Source organism: Hypomesus nipponensis, chromosome 8 (genome assembly GCF_054491055.1).
Source record: "Hypomesus nipponensis isolate SF chromosome 8, ASM5449105v1, whole genome shotgun sequence".
Classification (NCBI taxonomy): Eukaryota; Metazoa; Chordata; class Actinopteri; order Osmeriformes; family Osmeridae; genus Hypomesus; species Hypomesus nipponensis.
In genome coordinates this window covers 11398333-11415152 of record NC_140368.1, presented here as the reverse complement: position 1 = coordinate 11415152, position 16820 = coordinate 11398333, and the positions used below count along the sequence as shown (strand labels likewise).

General features: G+C 54.6%; 1 protein-coding gene across 1 annotated transcript in view; it reads right to left on the bottom strand.

Annotated features, from left to right (window-relative positions):
• The window catches only part of LOC146275174 (retinal-specific phospholipid-transporting ATPase ABCA4-like), a 30377-nt gene that overhangs the window by 8343 nt on the left and 5214 nt on the right, over positions 1–16820 (bottom strand). The window contains exons 7-32 of the mRNA XM_084703539.1: positions 15771–15860; positions 14247–14496; positions 13726–13865; positions 11302–11418; positions 10347–10544; positions 8488–8693; positions 8163–8339; positions 7550–7772; positions 6973–7194; positions 6502–6706; positions 6239–6316; positions 5962–6114; positions 5026–5203; positions 4766–4897; positions 4439–4578; positions 4220–4357; positions 3832–4016; positions 3491–3581; positions 3147–3352; positions 2970–3024; positions 2622–2684; positions 1948–2105; positions 1431–1555; positions 1018–1116; positions 468–657; positions 263–357 (exon numbers count right to left, since the gene is read on the bottom strand). Of these exons, the coding sequence (XP_084559665.1) occupies positions 263–357; positions 468–657; positions 1018–1116; positions 1431–1555; positions 1948–2105; positions 2622–2684; positions 2970–3024; positions 3147–3352; positions 3491–3581; positions 3832–4016; positions 4220–4357; positions 4439–4578; positions 4766–4897; positions 5026–5203; positions 5962–6114; positions 6239–6316; positions 6502–6706; positions 6973–7194; positions 7550–7772; positions 8163–8339; positions 8488–8693; positions 10347–10544; positions 11302–11418; positions 13726–13865; positions 14247–14496; positions 15771–15860 (3914 nt within the window). The remainder of the gene's footprint in view (positions 1–262; positions 358–467; positions 658–1017; positions 1117–1430; positions 1556–1947; positions 2106–2621; positions 2685–2969; positions 3025–3146; positions 3353–3490; positions 3582–3831; positions 4017–4219; positions 4358–4438; positions 4579–4765; positions 4898–5025; positions 5204–5961; positions 6115–6238; positions 6317–6501; positions 6707–6972; positions 7195–7549; positions 7773–8162; positions 8340–8487; positions 8694–10346; positions 10545–11301; positions 11419–13725; positions 13866–14246; positions 14497–15770; positions 15861–16820) is intronic.

The window sequence follows — 16820 nt, the reverse complement described above, 5'->3', positions numbered from 1 at the left end:
GCTGGCGATTCGCTGTTGAAAGGAGTTTGTGCAGACAGGGAGAATCGCTTCACAGCTCGACAAGCGATATTGCTGCGCTTCTACGTGGTTTCAAAGTACGCCTTTGGGTCCTGAGCTTTGCACGACACCTATATATTTCAGACAACTTCATACAGTGCCTGGCACGCGAGACAATCGAGCCAAAAAACAGACAGAGAATCACGATGATACTGCTGTTTTCCAAGCAGCCGTGTTTGAGATAGCGTTGGCAGGCCCGCGGTACCTGGTTCTGATGAGGGTGGGGTAGGTTTTCACAAGGTAGTCCGAGGTATTCCTGCCCGTCAGGTCCATCAGAACGTCCCCGGTGGATTGGATCCTCTACGAAGCACAAACACACACACTTCGTTTGGTGTGTGCGTCCGGGAGCACGCGCGGGGTTGTGAGGAGTGTGTGTGTGTCCTCGTCCATGTGTGTGTGTGTGTGTGTACCTGGGGTGGCGGCAGCCCCCCCGCTCCGTCAGGGCAGACCGGCAGCATGGTGAGCTTCCTGGGGGTGCTGCACTGACAGCTGGGGGAGGGGTGCATGGACGTCCACTCCGGGCTGGCCAGCATGTCGATGAGGGCTGGGTTCACCAGGGGCATCTCCCACTCTGTGGTCAGGTTGTTACAGGGGAAGTCCCTGTCAGGGCAGCACACACACATTTACACTCAAACACATGTGTATGCACACACACGCATGCCGAGATACACACTCATATTTATACATATATGCACAGTATGTCCTTACATACTGTATGTACACACACACACACACACATTAGATGGTCATGACAATCACAACGAATAAACCCTAATTAACAACTTTAGCTGGGCCTGTATACTGGTTCTGTGTGCTGGTGTACTGCTCATGTGTGCTGGTTCTGTGTGCTGCTGTACTGTTCATCTGTGCTGGTTCTGGTGTGCTGGTTCTGTGTGCTGGTTCTGGTGTACTGGTTCTGGTGTACTGGTCATGTGTGCTGGTTCTGGTATACTGTCTTACTCCAGAGGTTCATCCACCATGCAGCGTGTCCCGAAGCCAGGTTTGTTCAGCAGCACCTCCCCAAAGTACCTCATCTCTGCCGTCAGAGGGCGTTCGTTACTGCAGGACCACAAGGACAACCAGGAAACTCAACATCACGTGTTGTCTAGTCACAACCAAACAGAACTTTTTACATGGTCCAAACTGAACCGAACTAATGACGCCATCCAAACTCAACTCAACGTACTGCAGAGCCCAAACAAAACACGACTTCTCACATCCTCAAAACTAGGCAGCGAGTCCACACAGCCTGGTGCGCTGCCAACTGAAAACCCCACCCACGGACCCTTCACGTGGCACTAGAGGGTTTTGACCACCCTCACAAGCAAACCCTCAGCCGCGTGGTGATCAGGGCCCAGTGGGGCGATGCGCACCTGAAGAAGGTGAACTGTCGTCCGTACATCCAGGGGCTGAGGGTGATGCTGGGGTACTCCCCAAACGGAGGCACCAGCGTGGTGATCAGCAGGGCCAGGAACACAAAGCTGGCAGGCAGCACGATCTGCACACCCAAGAGAACAGCAAAAAAAGGAAAATGGTCCTCTTCAAATCAGTGGAAATAAGTAAGGTACCTAACCAAACAGACACGAGATTATACAACCGAAATATCCAGATACACAAAACAACCTGGAAGCCATTTACATTTACATGTATTCATTTAGCAGACGCTTTTATCCAAAGCGACTTCCAAGAGAGAGCTTTACAAAGTGCATAGATCACTGATAATAACAACCAGATAGCCCCAAGCTTTGCGGGTAGCCAAAACAAGAAGCACACATTGTGAACAACCCAAAAATAAGTGCCAAAGGGAAGAACCATAAGAGCATGTAGTTAAGCAAGTTACAACAACATGAAATCTCTAAGTGCAAGACGCCACTATGAGGGGGTGTTTACCTGAGCACAGAAGTCTTTGTGTGAGCGTGTGGCGTGATGAAACCTCTTGATGAGCAGAGCGAAGAACTGCTTCATGATCAGACACACCCCCTTGACCTGGTAGGAGCCCCGACCACTGCCGTCCAGCCCACACGGCCCCTGGCCATTAGCGTCCGGTTCTGCAACACAAACCAAGACACACCCTGGGGTCAAAATCGAACCGTGGACACGCAACTACGCACAGTTCGACACAAGGTTCTCCTCGGAAATGCCAGTCGTCACACTAAGCACAGCGAGCTCTCCTGTGAGGGGAACGGCCCGGGAGCGTGGCTTGGCGTGGTCCAGGCTGGCCAGTCAAGGGCAGAGGCATGTTCCAGGCTGGCTAGTCAAGGGCAGAGGCATGTTCCAGGCTGGCTAATCGAGGGCAGAGGCATGTTCCAGGCTGGCTAGTCGAGGGTAGAGGCAAGTTCCAGGCTGGCTAATCGAGGGCAGAGGCATGTTCCAGGCTGGTTAATAGAGGGCAGAGCCATGTTACAGGCTGGCTAGTCGAGGGCAGAGGCATGTTCCAGGCTGGCTAGTCGAGGGCAGAGGCATCTCCCAGGCTGGCTAGCCTAGAGTGGGGGCCCTAGCTGCAGCTCTAGGGGCGGAGCAGAGCTGAAGCAGCTGGCAGGAGGACAGTATAGCTGGAGAGTCACCTTGGGTTACTTTCCTGTCTCCTAGGAAACTAGCTCGAGACTTGTGCTGCAGAAGTCTAGGGTCTGGGGAGTCAGGATTTACACAGGTCAGATTTCAAATATGACACACTCAGACACATTCCTTAACAAACATTAACACAGGCACACACACGGACACACAGACATTAACAGACGGGGACACACATTAGCACACATGGACACACACATTAACGGAAACACACTTAGACAAAAAGGATGGCATAGCCAGAGCCCTCCAAATCAAATCTTCCAATCCTGACGACTGCTCCACAAGAATAGTTCAGGACTGAGGACGCTTGACTCTTCAGATAGTGTTAGTTCTTTTCTCACCTGCTGCACATTTGCGAATTGTTAATTCCCCACCAGCTGTGACTTTCAGGAATATCTGCCGGAAAACAAAATCAGGATTTAAATAAATAACGTTTTTACATCTGTGAAAATGCCTTATTCTCATCCTGGGTGAGTGTGTGTGTGCATGTGTGTGTGTGTGTGCGTGTGAGGACCCACCTCCTCCAGGGAGGTGTCTGAGACCCCAAAGCTGCTGAGGCCGATGTCGGTCAGCGTCTCCTCCAGCTCCCTGAACAGGCTGGCGTACGCCCGCGGACGGAAGCCCTGGCTGGGCAGCAGGTACGTCAGCTCCTGGCCAATCGCCTCGATCAGACGGGCCTCCGGAACGTGGTGGTGGACCAATCCCGTGATGGTCACCAGGTCCCCTGATGAAAGGTCATAGGTTCGCGAAGGTTAACTTTTGCGAGGAAAACACGGAGATCACGGCATGATTACAGCAGTTGAACCAGATGTTGATTCAGATGAGCCGTGGTTAAACAGGCTCCTCCTCAGCCTCATCTTACCGTCCAGCTGTCTGTCTGGGGCAGAAGGCGTGTCCTGCTTGACCTTGGTGCAGGTAGAGCCCTTACAGGAGCACTCCTCTTTACAGTCACACTGGGGGGAAACACACACACACACATTACACCCTGTCACAAGGTTTAGTATGTATTAGACACAGACACTCTACAGGGTTAGTAGGTAATAAACACACACAGACACACTTACAGACACACTCATACCTTGTCACAGGGTTAGTATTCGACACACACACACTCAAACCCCCTTCCAGGTCTGCTGTCTGGCGCCCTACCTTGGTGTTGGGCTGGCTGGTGCCTACCTTGGTGTTGGGCTGGCTGGCGCCTACCTTGGTGTTGGGCTGGCGGGTGGTCATGCGGCGGACCAGCGTGAGGTAGAAGCCGGCACTGAAGCAGTTCTTCAGGAAGAGAGGAGAGCCGCAGCAGAGCAGACGACCCTGGGAGATGATGGCCACGCGGTCGCTCAGCAGGTCAGCCTCGTCCATGTGGTGGGTAGACAGGATCACTGTCCGCCCTGGAGGGAGGGAGGGAAAGAATACCAGTGAGGATGAGAGAGAGAGAGAGAGAGAGAGAGAGAGAGAGAGAGAGAGAGAGAGAGAGAGAGAGAGAGAGAGAGAGAGAGAGAGAGAGAGAGAGAGAGAGAGAGAGAGAGAGAGAGAGAGAGAGAGAGACTGTGAGGGTGTAGTTGTTGCAGCCTGGGCCTGCAGGGGGTGGTACCTGCGCGGTACTTGAGCAGCAGGTCCCAGATAGACCTCCTGGAGTAGGGGTCCACCCCTGAGGTGGGCTCATCCAGGATCACCACCTTGGCTCCTCCCACAAACGCCATGGCGACAGACAACTTCCTCTGCATGCCCCCTGTGAACAGAGCATTGAGGGATGGTACTCTTTGAGTGTGAGCGTGTGTCCATGTGTGTGTGTGTGTGTGTGTGTGTGTACCAGACAGGTTCTGGGCCTCCTCATCTCTCTTGTGGGGCAGTCCCAGGTCCTGGAGCAGGTTCTCCACCTCCTCCTCCGCCTCGCGTCGCGACCGCCCCTTCAGCAGCGAGTAGAACAGGATGTGCTCCGCCACCGTCATGCTGGGGGGACGGGGACGGGGGGGGGGGGTGAAAATATGACGACCAAACAAAGACACTGCACCCTTTGATGTGTCTGCTCCACACAAACGGCAGTAAGCGGATGCCCTTCCACCCACACACATATGCACGGGCAAAAGCATACATCAAAACACACACACACACACACAGCAGGCAGGAGGGGTCTTACTGCCTGAGGAGGATGTTGTGCTGGGGGCACATGCCCAGAGACATGCGGATGGAGTCCATGTCTGTCCGGATGTCCTTCCCATACACGGTGGCTGTCCCCGAGGTGGGGGGGAACATGCCCGTTAGGATGGACCTGCCACACACACACACACTGAGGATGGAGGCACCACTGGTGTGCTTAAGCTTGGGTGTGCATATGTATGTGTAGTTGTGTGTACGTGTGTGTGTGTGTGTGTTCTGGAGCGTGTGTGTGTGACGTACAGAGTGGTGGTCTTCCCGGCCCCGTTGTGTCCCAGGAAGGCTGTGATCTGGCTCTCGTAGAAGGTGATGCTCAGCCCGTCCACGGCCGGCTTGGAGCCGCGGCCAAACACCTTGACCAGGTCCCGGACACACACCCCCTCCACCAGGCCCTCTGGCGCCGCCTCGAACAACGACTGGTCTGGGGGTCACACAAGTCACCAGAGGTCACCAGAGGTCACCAACAGAAGTCTGTTGGAAATATTTATTTTATGATGTAGATCTCTCTGGATTGATGGTGATAAGGTGGTAAAACTGATGTGTATGGTTGGAAAAATACTGCAACAATCATTAAATGACCAACCAACCCATTTGAATACACACAGAATCCAATTAATATCTCTTTACTTGACGTAACCCTAAAGGGCAACATGGTTTCAATTCGGTGTGTTCGCCGTTATAAAGAGAGAGAGAGAGAGATAGAGAGAGAGAGATTAAAAGAGTAAAGAGTGTTGGTGACATCAGGGAGAAGGAATGCTGTCGCAGTGAATGAGAGCGCACGGTCTCCATCACATATTAACTAGCTCTGCCAGGGGACATGTCCAGGGAGTTCACTCAGAGCTGCCAGACAGAGCAAACACACGCAAGGGCACCAAGTTCCCACTTGAGTGAGTGAGAGAGAGAGAGAGAGAGAGAGAGAGAGAGAGAGAGAGAGAGAGAGAGAGAGAGAGAGAGAGAGAGAGAGAGAGAGAGAGAGAAAGGGGAAATAGAGTTATTGCTTGGACGTCCTAGGAAAAAGCTTGAAGAAATAACCAGAGAGAGAGAGAGAGAGAGACAGATAGAATGGAAAGAAAACGGAGGGAGAGAGAGAGCCGTCTAAATGAAAACAAGGATTTGAACCTCCCCGTGATGTGCATGGTTAAAATGTAGACCAGAGGACGTGTCCTCCTCTCTGTTTACCCTCCTGAATCTCCTCCTTGGCGTTCACCTCCTCCTCTTGAGGAGCTGCCTCCCCCTCCAGCTCCTTCTTCTCCTCCTCCTTCTTCGGCTCCTTCTCGTTCTGCTCCTGGTTAGCCAAGCTGTCAAAACCTGGTTTGTCCAGGTTGGGTTTCTCTGTTCGGGGTAATGAATACACGTGTGTAAATACACACTTCTTAAACGGCGGCAGATATAAGATTACAAAGCTCATGACATTTGATGACAGAACACGTTCCCTCTGTGAGGACTCCTCGCTCACCAGGAGCAGGAGCCCCAGGTCCTCGCCAGTAGGAAATCTGGATGGGGAAATAAAATGGCCGACCAATCCCATACTGCCCTGCAGGACGACAGGGAGGTCAGAGGTTAAGGAGAGGAAACAAAACCCTTCGCCTTTCGAAGTGAATCATTAACAAAAGCAGGGCCTGCCGCATGAATTTATGACGTTGTTATTGTTATTTCAAGAAGGTCACTACATATCTCTACTAGGAAATGCCTGGTCATAGCGTGTGGGCGCAGGGTCACCTGGAAAGACGTTGTCAAGGTACCAGGCGAGCAGAGCGTAAATCACAGTGTCCAGAGCCATCAGGCAGATGGAGGACCGGAAGGAGAACTCATCGCCCTCCAGAGGGCTGGTCTGGATGTTGTCCCACTGCAGGCCCAGACCCTGCTCCTCGTAGCGGGAGAGATACTCGGTCCCGAAGCCAAACGCTACCTGGGACAGCAGACTCTGAGAAGGAGAGGGAGAGAAGGAGATGGAGGAGAAGGTGGAGAACAATGAAAGAGAAGAAGGAGGAGGAGGAAGAGAAGGAAATCGAGAAAGACAGAGAATGAGGTTTAGTCTTGTAGCGGTCAGTCAGCGGTTATCGTCGCGGCTGTGGGAAACATCTCGACACCTCGACGCTTCCGAGTTTGGCTTGGTTTGAATACAGCTCCAAAGAGGAACTGATGCTTTACAAGGGGAATGTGGGGGGGACACATTTAAGTGCAACACACCGCCAGGATCTTCATGTCCTTGGTGATGCGGTCCTGCCAGGCGAAGCAGAGGATGTGAGGCAGGTAGAGGCTGAAGTAGAGGATTCCACAGCAGGCCGACGCCTGGTTGGCCTTGTTGAAGAACACGCTGAGCAGGAAGCACTGCATGATGGTGGCCGTGGTGAAGGTGAGGAGGAACAGGAACAGGATGAGGGGGTTGCTGTAGTTGAGGACCTGTCCTCCCTGGAGTAGACACGGAGAAGGAGAGGAAGGTTGACGTGTTGGGTTGAAAATCCTTCCTGTTTCTGAAGAGATACCCTCCACCCCTGCTCCCGGAGATGCCCTCCTGTGGGTTTACACTCCATCTCTGGTCCTGGGGAGATACCCCTCAGGAAGTGTTCCCTGCCTGTCTCGCTTCGGAACGGGGATTGACATACATGGACTATCTCACTTCTATCTCTCTCTACCACCAGGGGTCACTACAGTCCATTCCGACTGAGCTGGTTAGTCAGAGAGGGTCAGGTCAACCAGGGTGAGTTGACCCCTACAGACATGGATCACCCCCCTCCCCCCCCCCCACCCCGCCAGCGTCCCTCACCATGATGATGGCGGTGAGGAGGGCGGTGCTGGTCGCCATGACGACGAAGCTGTCGATGAACCAGGTGACCCAGAGGACCTCGTTGGTGACCCCCATGGCCTTCAGGGTCTCCTTGAGCCGGAGTTCCTTCTCCAGCACGATGCTCTTCACCGTCATGGACACGGAGTAGACCCAGGCCAGCACCATGAACACCGGGAAACACCGGTTTAAGGTCAGCATGAAGCTGGGGGGAGGGAGGAGGGAGAGAGAGAGAGAGAGAGAGAGAGAGAGAGAGAGAGAGAGAGAGAGACAGAGAGAGAGAGAGACAGAGAGAGAGAGAGAGAGAGAGAGAGAGAGACAGAGAGAGAGAGAGAGAGAGAGAGACAGACAGACAGACAGACAGACAGAGACAGAGAGAGAGAGAGAGAGAGAGAGAGAGAGAGAGAGAGAGAGAGAGAGAGAGAGAGAGAAAAAAAGAAGAAAATAGGGCCATTGTGGGGGAGGGGCATGGAAGGAGGAGGGCGGGAGGAGACCGAATGCATGGAGGAGACAGAAGCAGAGAGACGTTGATTGACACATTGACCGGCCAGTCGGAGGAGTGAGAAAGCAATTCCGGAGGGTGGGCTTCACTCACAGGTCGTCCACATAGCAGGGGTAGGGCATCTGCTGCAGGTACACCCCCAGAGGAGACTCCTTCCCTGTGTGGGTCTTGATGATCCCATGCTCCACCATGTCCTGGAGGTAGGCAAAGCCCCCCCAAATGTAGCGGAGGTCGTCCATGGGGTCAGCTCTGGGGCCTGGGTCCCAGTACCTTAGCCAGGAAGGGGAGGGGGTGAGATCAAAGCTTTGTGTCACGTTCTACCTAGGTATACTCTCACCATTGGGTTGCACTTGCAAAACATCTCAAGCCTTTTCTTGGGGCACTGTGAACATGGCCTCCGGCGGCCCTAGACACCAACCTGTCCTTGATCTTGTTGGTGCGCTCCACCACGTCGATGTCCATGCGGATCTTGAACTTGACGTGCGGCGGCACCTTGGTGGTCCAGGGGAACGTGTCGACGAACACCAGACCCGCCCAGAAGCGCCCCTCCTCGATCAGGCTCAGGGCGCGGTGGGTGAGGTGGTCCTCGTCGGACACGCCCACAAACTTATCCAGGACCAAACACTGGGGGGGGAGGAGGGGGAGGAGGGGGAGGAGGGAGGAGAGAGAGGGAGGAGGGGGGAGAGAGAAAGAGGAGGGGGGTGAGAGAGGGAGGAGGGGGAGAGAGGGAGGAGGGGGGAGAGAAGGAGGAGGGGGGGGAGAGAGGGAGGAGGGGGGGAGAGAGGGAGGAGGGGGGTGAGAGAGGGAGGAGGGGGGTGAGAGAGGGAGGAGGGGGAGAGAGAGGGAGGAGGGGGGGGAGAGACCGTTCAGCACGGTGGCTTCGACAAAACCACGATCCCCAGGCGCGTGAGTCTGGGCTGATTCGATAAGGTGTTACAGAAAAGTGTGTGTGTGTGTGTGTGTGTGGGCATCAACACAGGGGCAGGGCGCAGGGCTCAGGTCAGAGTTGTTTTGGCGCTCCCTGGTAGGGGGTTCACCCAGACACTCATCTGCTGTGACACCCACACTGGAGCCTCCGTCTGCAGGGGTGTGTGTGTGTGTGTGTCTAAGCTGTAGTCAGAGTGTGTCTGATCAAGCCTTTCAGAGCTGCCTGGAGCCGGGAAAGGCCTGAGATGACACACAGAGACTTCCATTACATTGGCATGCCCACACACACTCTCATTAAGAAACCACAAGATTCTCATAAGCACCTACGCACACAGTTTGGGCATCACCCTGGAACCTTACAACAATCCCCCCCTGTCCCTCCACTGATGCAGAGCACGCTGGACCACCACGCGGCCGGACAGCCATCCCTCTCCTCTCTTTGTTCCTGCTCTGAACAGCCAAGAAGACTGGACTGACAGCTGTAGCTAATCCAGCTCAATCGCTCCGGGCCTGCCCTGTCACCACCAAGTGCTGTAAGCTTTCGTCCAGGACAAAGACCCGGGGCGCCCTGGCCCCTGTTGCCGCCCTCACCCCCACTCCCCCCTCCCCTCCCCTCCCCTCCACCCCCCCCCCCCCCCTCCACCCTCCCCGGCCCGAGGGGGGCCTCTCACCCCCATTAGGATCGAGGAGGTTGCGGGTGAGTTTAGGCGCCTGGCCCCTCTCGTATGGAGGGCCCTCGGTTGCGGCGAGAGGCTGGGGTGTTTTTGTACACGCCACTAGATCAGAGGGGTGTAAAAGGGAGCTGACAGCTAGTTTGTTGTGCTCCCCCCCCCCCCCCCAACCCCCACCCGCGGTGGATTTAAATGTCTTTGGGGGGCCGGGGACAAATTGGGGGTGCCATTGGTGGATTAGACACCATGCTATGGTGCTGTTGAGTGTGAGGTGTTTTTGGAGCACGTTAACATCTATTGTGGGCGACGACAACGAGTTGGAGAGCCGTCCTATGGGGAAGGGGGGGGGGGGGGGGTGGTGGAACTCATGAGAAAACAGCAGGGGTCCATGTTGGTGGTTTGGGTTTGGCATAGCAAGTATCAAGCAAACAGCCATTCCCCATGATCAGATAACTTACAATTTCTTAAAAACACTAAAAGAAAGAACCTAGGACTAAAATGGTTCGGCTCACCTCTCTATACTGGTTTACCTCTCTATACTGGTTCACCTCTCCATACTGGTTCACCTCTCTATACTGGTTCACCTCTATGTACTGGTTCACCTCTCTATACTGGTTCACCTCAATATACTGGTTCACCTCTCTGTACTGGTTCACCTCTCTATACTGGTTGCGCTCACCTCTCCATACTGGTTGATCATGCGGATGACTCTGTCCGTGAGGTTGAAGACGTTCCTCCAGTCAAAGTCGTCCATGTCCTGGTCTCGGCCCTCTGGCGGCCCACTGTACAGGAAGTTGAGGATGTGCTTGGAGGAGAAGGGCGCTTCCGCCAGGATCCTGTCCATGTAGTCCATCACAGTGGGGTTACGGAGGGTGTTCTGATGGGGGGGGGGTATATGGAAGAGGGAAGGGTGAGCGGGAAGAGATGGGGGGAAGAAAAGGGGGAGGGGAAGTGAGGGGGAGTGAGGGGGACCGATGGGGGAGAGAGAGAGAGAGAGAGAGAGAGAGAGAGAGAGAGAGAGAGAGAGAGAGAGAGAGAGAGAGAGAGAGAGAGAGAGAGAGAGAGAGAGAGAGAGAGAGAGAGAGAGAGAGAGAGAGAGGGCAAAGTGACAAGGCAGAGAGATAAGACCTATTGATCAAGATAAGGCCTTGCATTACGAGAGACAACTTCAGCCCTGGTCCTCTTTAGACAGCGTGTGAACCCTGGACCCAGGGGAGACACATTAGTCAGGAGACAAGAACACAGGCCTCATTCTGTTCAGAGAGACCAGAACAAAGACGTTATTCCCGGGTCTCTCAAGCAGACATTGTTTTACCAGCCACTAATGTTAAACTACAATTAAAATCACAAATTGATGGAAACACAGCAAACACAGGTGGGTGAACCTTAACTGTACGTTTTTTAGGGTAACCTGGTTTCTGTATCTTTATGACACAACGCATGGATGGTGTCCCTTTTCATAACTTGGCGCGGTATCATATCCACCATTAATCCTGTTTTGTTTCTACACTGGCAGTTGTCGACCTTGGAATGTTTAGTATCTGATATGAACTGTAGTCTTGGGTTTGTATCCACGGAGCCATGGATAGCAGTCGATATACGCTGCAGTGTGGGGTTTGTAGTTTTGATCTCACCCGGAGCATGTTGATCTGGACTCCATCTTGGAAGAAGGCCCAGATCTGAGGGGCCACCTCCTCCCAGGCCTTCCCCATCGTCCTCAACCTCTCCAGCTCCTTAAAAGTGCTGTTGGCCTGTCACACACACAAACAGACACACAAAACGTTTGTTCGTAGTCATGACACAGACACACATCTGATGGTTTCTATATGGACGTCTTTCTCTCTCTCTCTTTCCCTCCCTCTTACCTTCTCCCTCCCTCCCTCCCTCCCTCCCTCTCTCCCTCTCTCCCTCTCTCTCTCTCTCGCTCTCTCTCGCTCTCTCGCTCTCTCGCTCTCTCGCTCTCTCGCTCTCTCGCTCACACACACACACACTCTCTCGCACACACACTCCCTCCCTCTCACACACACACACACACTCCCTCTCTTACTAATCTCCGGTCACATACCGTTCCCACATCACAGTGCCTGTGAAAACAAGCTCTACAAAGACAACAGCTCCACACAGAGAATTCCCATAGGCCTGTTACCGTACCGGAGCGTGCACCAAATCTGCTCCGTAACAAATGCGCAAACACACGGGCTTGTTTGCCCATCACGATAACCTTGTACACAGTCTGTGTACAGCATTGCTAGAGACACAAAGACAGAAGACAGGAGAAGGTGTGGAAAAGCACACCCAATTAAACGCCTTCCTCTTGTACCCGTTCAGATCTTGGGTGACAAAGCGGACAATGGCAGGGGAGGAGGGGGGGGGGATGATGGGGGTCGTTGGTGACAACTGGCCGAACTCTTTCAGTGTGCTTACTGAATCTATCAGTTCCCACAGAACCAGTGCTCCCCAGTCCACAGACAGAGATAAAGAAGGTGAAACCAGAGTTGTTCCGGCCCTTGGGGCGAGTGAAGGGGATGTGGTTCAATGCCCGGGGGTGAGGGACCCGGGGCAGGCCCCCGTACCCAGGAATCCGGCCCTTTCTCTGGGGGGGGGGGGGGGGGGGGTGGACCTGCATGTTTCCCCCCTCCCTGTCCTTCACCTCTGGGTGACTTCTAAGTCCCTTCCAGGCTGTGGTGCTCACAAGCAGGGCTTTGATCGTGTGGCTCAGATTAGACTGGAATACTATACTGAAGAGTCTTCAGAATGCTACGCTAGCTTGTTGGGCGATGCTGTGCGTCGCTACTTAAACTGACGCTAAGCTGGCCGTGTGGTGGGGGTTCCAGAGGGAATTGACACGCGACCGTGCTGAGGTCAGGAAAACAGTGGTTTCAAGGCGGAGACCAGCTGGAGCGCAGAGAGAGGCCATGTTTTCGGTGTCGCTGAATAATGGCCCAACCTTTCACCCCTCCCCCGTCTCAGCCATGAACATCCGGCTCTGTTGGAAGAATGTTCCGGCTCTGGAGAGTGGAAGCTGAGTGCGTGGGTGTGGGTGTATGTGAAGGTGCGTGTGTGGGTATGTGTGAGGGTGTGAGTGAGTGAGTGAGTGAGTGAGTGAGTGAGTGAGTGAGTGAGTGAGTGAGTGAGTGAGTGTGTGTGTTTGTGTGTGTGTGTGTGTGTGTGCATGTGTAAGACTGTCTGCGTGCACGTCCGTATGTGTGTACAGGCGTGTGTGAGAGCTTCACGGCCTGCTGGCGTCCTGAGAAAGAATCCGAATCAGCAGAGCCTGACGAGACACTACGTGAGGCGATCCAGATGTTTGCCTCCATGACGACACAGTCACCCACGACTGTTAGCCCCTGCAGGCACTTCACTCACCTCAGACAGGTCCATACACTTACAAGGCCGAGTCATACTGAGGTCAGAACCGGGAGAACAAGTCGAACACGTCACCGAGCAGTGTACCACAAACAGACGCTTAAGACACAATGCCTCCGTTCAGTACCTCTAGTCATCTGCTGCTCCTTCCTAGAACACTAATCTGACCACATGACCAGCAGCGATGGCGAAACCGCCTCCAGTCCATGATCCGTTTGGTATTATCAGTTTAGTCAGACTCAGCTCCAACCAGCAGTGGGAACAGGAGGATTCCAAGGAGTCAGCCTCTGGGGTTAGGGTTAGGGTGAGGAGGGTCAGGGTTAGGGTGTGGAGGGTCATGGTGTGGAGGGTAAGGGTGAGGAGGGTCAGGGTTAGGGTGCGGAGGGTCAGGGTGTGGAGGGTTAGGGTGAGGAGGGTCAGGGTTAGGGTGTGGAGGGTCAGGGTTAGGGTGAGGAGGGTCAGGGTTAGGGTGAGGAGGGTTAGGGTTAGGGTGTGGAGGGTTAGGGTTAGGGTGTGGAGGGTTAGGGTTAGGGTGTGTAGGGTTAGGGTGAGGAGGGTCAGGGTTAGGGTGTGGAGGGTTAGGGTTAGGGTGAGGAGGGTCAGGGTTAGGGTGAGGAGGGTTAGGGCTAGGGGGTGGAGGGTCAGGGTTTGTGTGTGCAGGGTCAGGGTTAGGGTGAGGTAGGCCATCTTACGTTGCGTACGATCTGTCGCACGGAGGGCGAGTCGGGCGAGTAGAGGATCTGTCCCATCAGCATGGGCTTGACGGAGCTCCACACCACCTTGGTGATGGGGTTGGACTCCATCACCTCCATGAGCTCATTACAGAACGGGGCTGAACACACAGGAGAGGAGGAGAGGAGAGTAGAGGGGAGGAGAGGAGGAGAGGAGGAGAGGAGAGGGGAGGGGAGGGGAGGAGAGGAGGAGAGGAGGAGAGGAGAGGGGAGGAGAGGAGGAGAGGAGGAGAGGAGAGGGGAGGAGAGGAGGAGAGGAGGAGAGGAGAGGGGAGGAGAGGAGAGGGGAGGAGAGGAGGAGAGGAGGAGAGGAGGAGAGGAGGAGAGGAGAGGTGGAAGGGGAGGAGAGGAGAGGGGAGGGGAGGGGAGGAGAGGAGAAGAACATTTAGAGAACTGACTGTAATCTGGTGACAGGCCACATTGTGAACACCTGGTGAAGAACACCACAGTCCGACTGCAACACGAAGGGAGCCCAGACTCACTGGCGGCGTGGTCGTAGGAGTACTCTCCCTGCTTCATGGTGCTGTTCACCCCCAGGAACGCCTTGTAGTTGTTGTCCTCGTACCAGTTGAAGGAGGTAACCCTGGAGAAGGCTCCCTCGGTGTAGCCACACACCAGGCTGGAGGCCGCAGCCATGATCTGGCTGAAGGACAGGCTCTCCTGGCTCTCCTGAGCCTGGAACAGGGGGGACAGGACGTGGAGCAGGTCTCTGGAGCTGTTTCTCCCCGCAAACTGCAGGCACGACCACGACAACAACGACAGCGTTAACGAGCATGAAGGCCTTGAATAGAATTGCATTATGTGTGGTGTTGGTGGTGGTTGTGAAGGGAGGGGGGGGGGGAGGGGAATATCGGCTGGGTTTTTCTCTCGTGCTCTCTGGAAACACATTTGTTTATTTGTCGCTCTGCAGCATTCCGAGTAATTAACGAACTATCTGAGGTATGATATCCATCGGACCACCCTGCGTTTCCTACAAGCTGAACGACAACAAACAAATCAAGCTGTGGCCCCGCTGGTGAGGAGTGTTGAGTGTGGGTCCGGTATTCCTCCCTCGGGGGCCATTAAGAGAGAGAGGGAGAGAGAGGGAGGGAGGGAGGGGGAGGGAGGGAGGGAGGGAGGGAGAGGGAGGGAGGGAGGGAGGGAGGGAGAGGGAGGGAGGGAGGGAGGGAGGGAGGGAGGGAGGGAGGGAGGGAGGGAGGGAGGGAGGGAGGGAGGGAGGGAGGGAGGGAGGGAGGGAGGGAGGGAGGGAGGGAGGGAGGGAGGGAGGGTGCTGAAAGCATGCAAAGGGATTTGACCCCACCACTCCTTCACCACTCCCTCACCCAATTAGCGATGGCTTCCAGTCCTGTAGGCATTTCGACAGAGGAAAATATATAGTTATATTCCGTTTTTAATGCCTCTGAGAGGCAGCACTTCCGCTAACGATTCGGAACTGTCACGGCTTACTTTGCAGTGTCCGTGGTGATGCGTAATCCGACACAAGTGGAATTTGGGAGATGACTAGCAGGCGTCACGGCATTCAGACAGACCAGAATCCTCCCCCGCTAACAGGATGTCACTTCAATAGACCGTCCCGCCCCCGCCACACACACACCCTGTCATCAACATGCTCAGTAAGGGTCATGAACCTCCCCAGTTAACCTTTGACCCTGGAGCCTCACCTGTGTTCAGGCCCTTCCTCACGGCTGGCCGTACAGACCGCCTGATCATTTATCTGGACTGGGACAAGAAAGGGAACCGGCTACATTTAGCCTTCCTCATACGCACAACATGATCTCCCTGCCGTCTGTGCGTGCGTAAAGGCCGGCGCTGTGGGGGGAAACGACGGCTTCCTGAGCTAAAAATACAGGATGGTCGACCGCTGAGGGGAGGGAGGGGGGAGGGGGGAGGGGGGGAGGGAGGGAGGGAGGGAGGGAGGGAGGGAGGGAGGGAGGGAGGGAGGGAGGGAGGGAGGGAGGGAGGGAGGGAGGGAGGGAGGGAGGGAGGGAGGGAGGGAGGGAGGGTACCTCTTGCAGTTTCTCGGAGGCCGCAGAGAGGACTCGGCCCCAGAACAGAATGTCGATGCCGTTGGAGTGGTTGTCCAGCACTCGCGGAAGCTGTAGACGTCAAGAAGAGCATCAGAAGGTCAGACATCCCAGTCTTACAGCGATGCACGCATGACCCCTACATCTGAACTCCAAAACGCTGAAAAAACAGTGTTTTGAGCTTTTCGTTGACTTGGGGTTTAGGTTCACAGAAGTGAGCCAACCTTCACTTTTCACCTGGGGTGGCAAGGGGGAGGCAGCTGTAGGGTGGCATAGAGACATGGAGGGACAGTGTGACTCCATGCCAAATTGTTGTACCATTATAGTTTATATGACGCCAATATCAAATCTATATTCATGAATGACATGTACTAAGCATGTACATGTCCAGTACTATAATGTACCCTGGCCACCCCTTGTATCCGCCAGCAGTGCCAACCAATGATATCTGTGAGTAAAGGAAAAACGATCCATGTCATTCGTTAAAAAAAAACAAAAAAAAACTGGAAATGTGCTGAGTCGTCCTTTGGCGTCACACAGCAAAGCTGCTGCTTCCTGGAGTCTGGTATCTCCTGGAACAGCTACTTCCAAGGACGGCTCGTTCAGCGAGGGATCTTCCCGGCAGCCCGCCACACAATGGGCTGAGCAGGCAGGAAATGGAGGCGGGCAGACACCTCGATCCTGAACAAGACGTCCTTCCTCCCTGACATTCCTCTCTTTCTCCTGAGATACGGACGTGCGTGCGAGTGTGTGTGTGTGTGTGGATGCATGTGTGCATGTGTACGTGTGTGTGTGTGTGTACGTGTGTTTGGATGTGTAAGTGTGTGTGTGTGTGTGTCGGTGGGTTTGTAAGTGTGAGTGTGGGCTCATGTGTGTCATTAAGTTTGTGTGTGTGTGTGTGTGTGTACCACTGACTCGGCTAAAATAGCCCTGAAGCACAACCTCCTTCCCTGTCCTTTCAACTTCAGTCTCCGGTGGGTTCTGTGTGCCTGTGAGCGAGGCCTTCATCCCAGCCTGCGCTCCCAGCCAGCC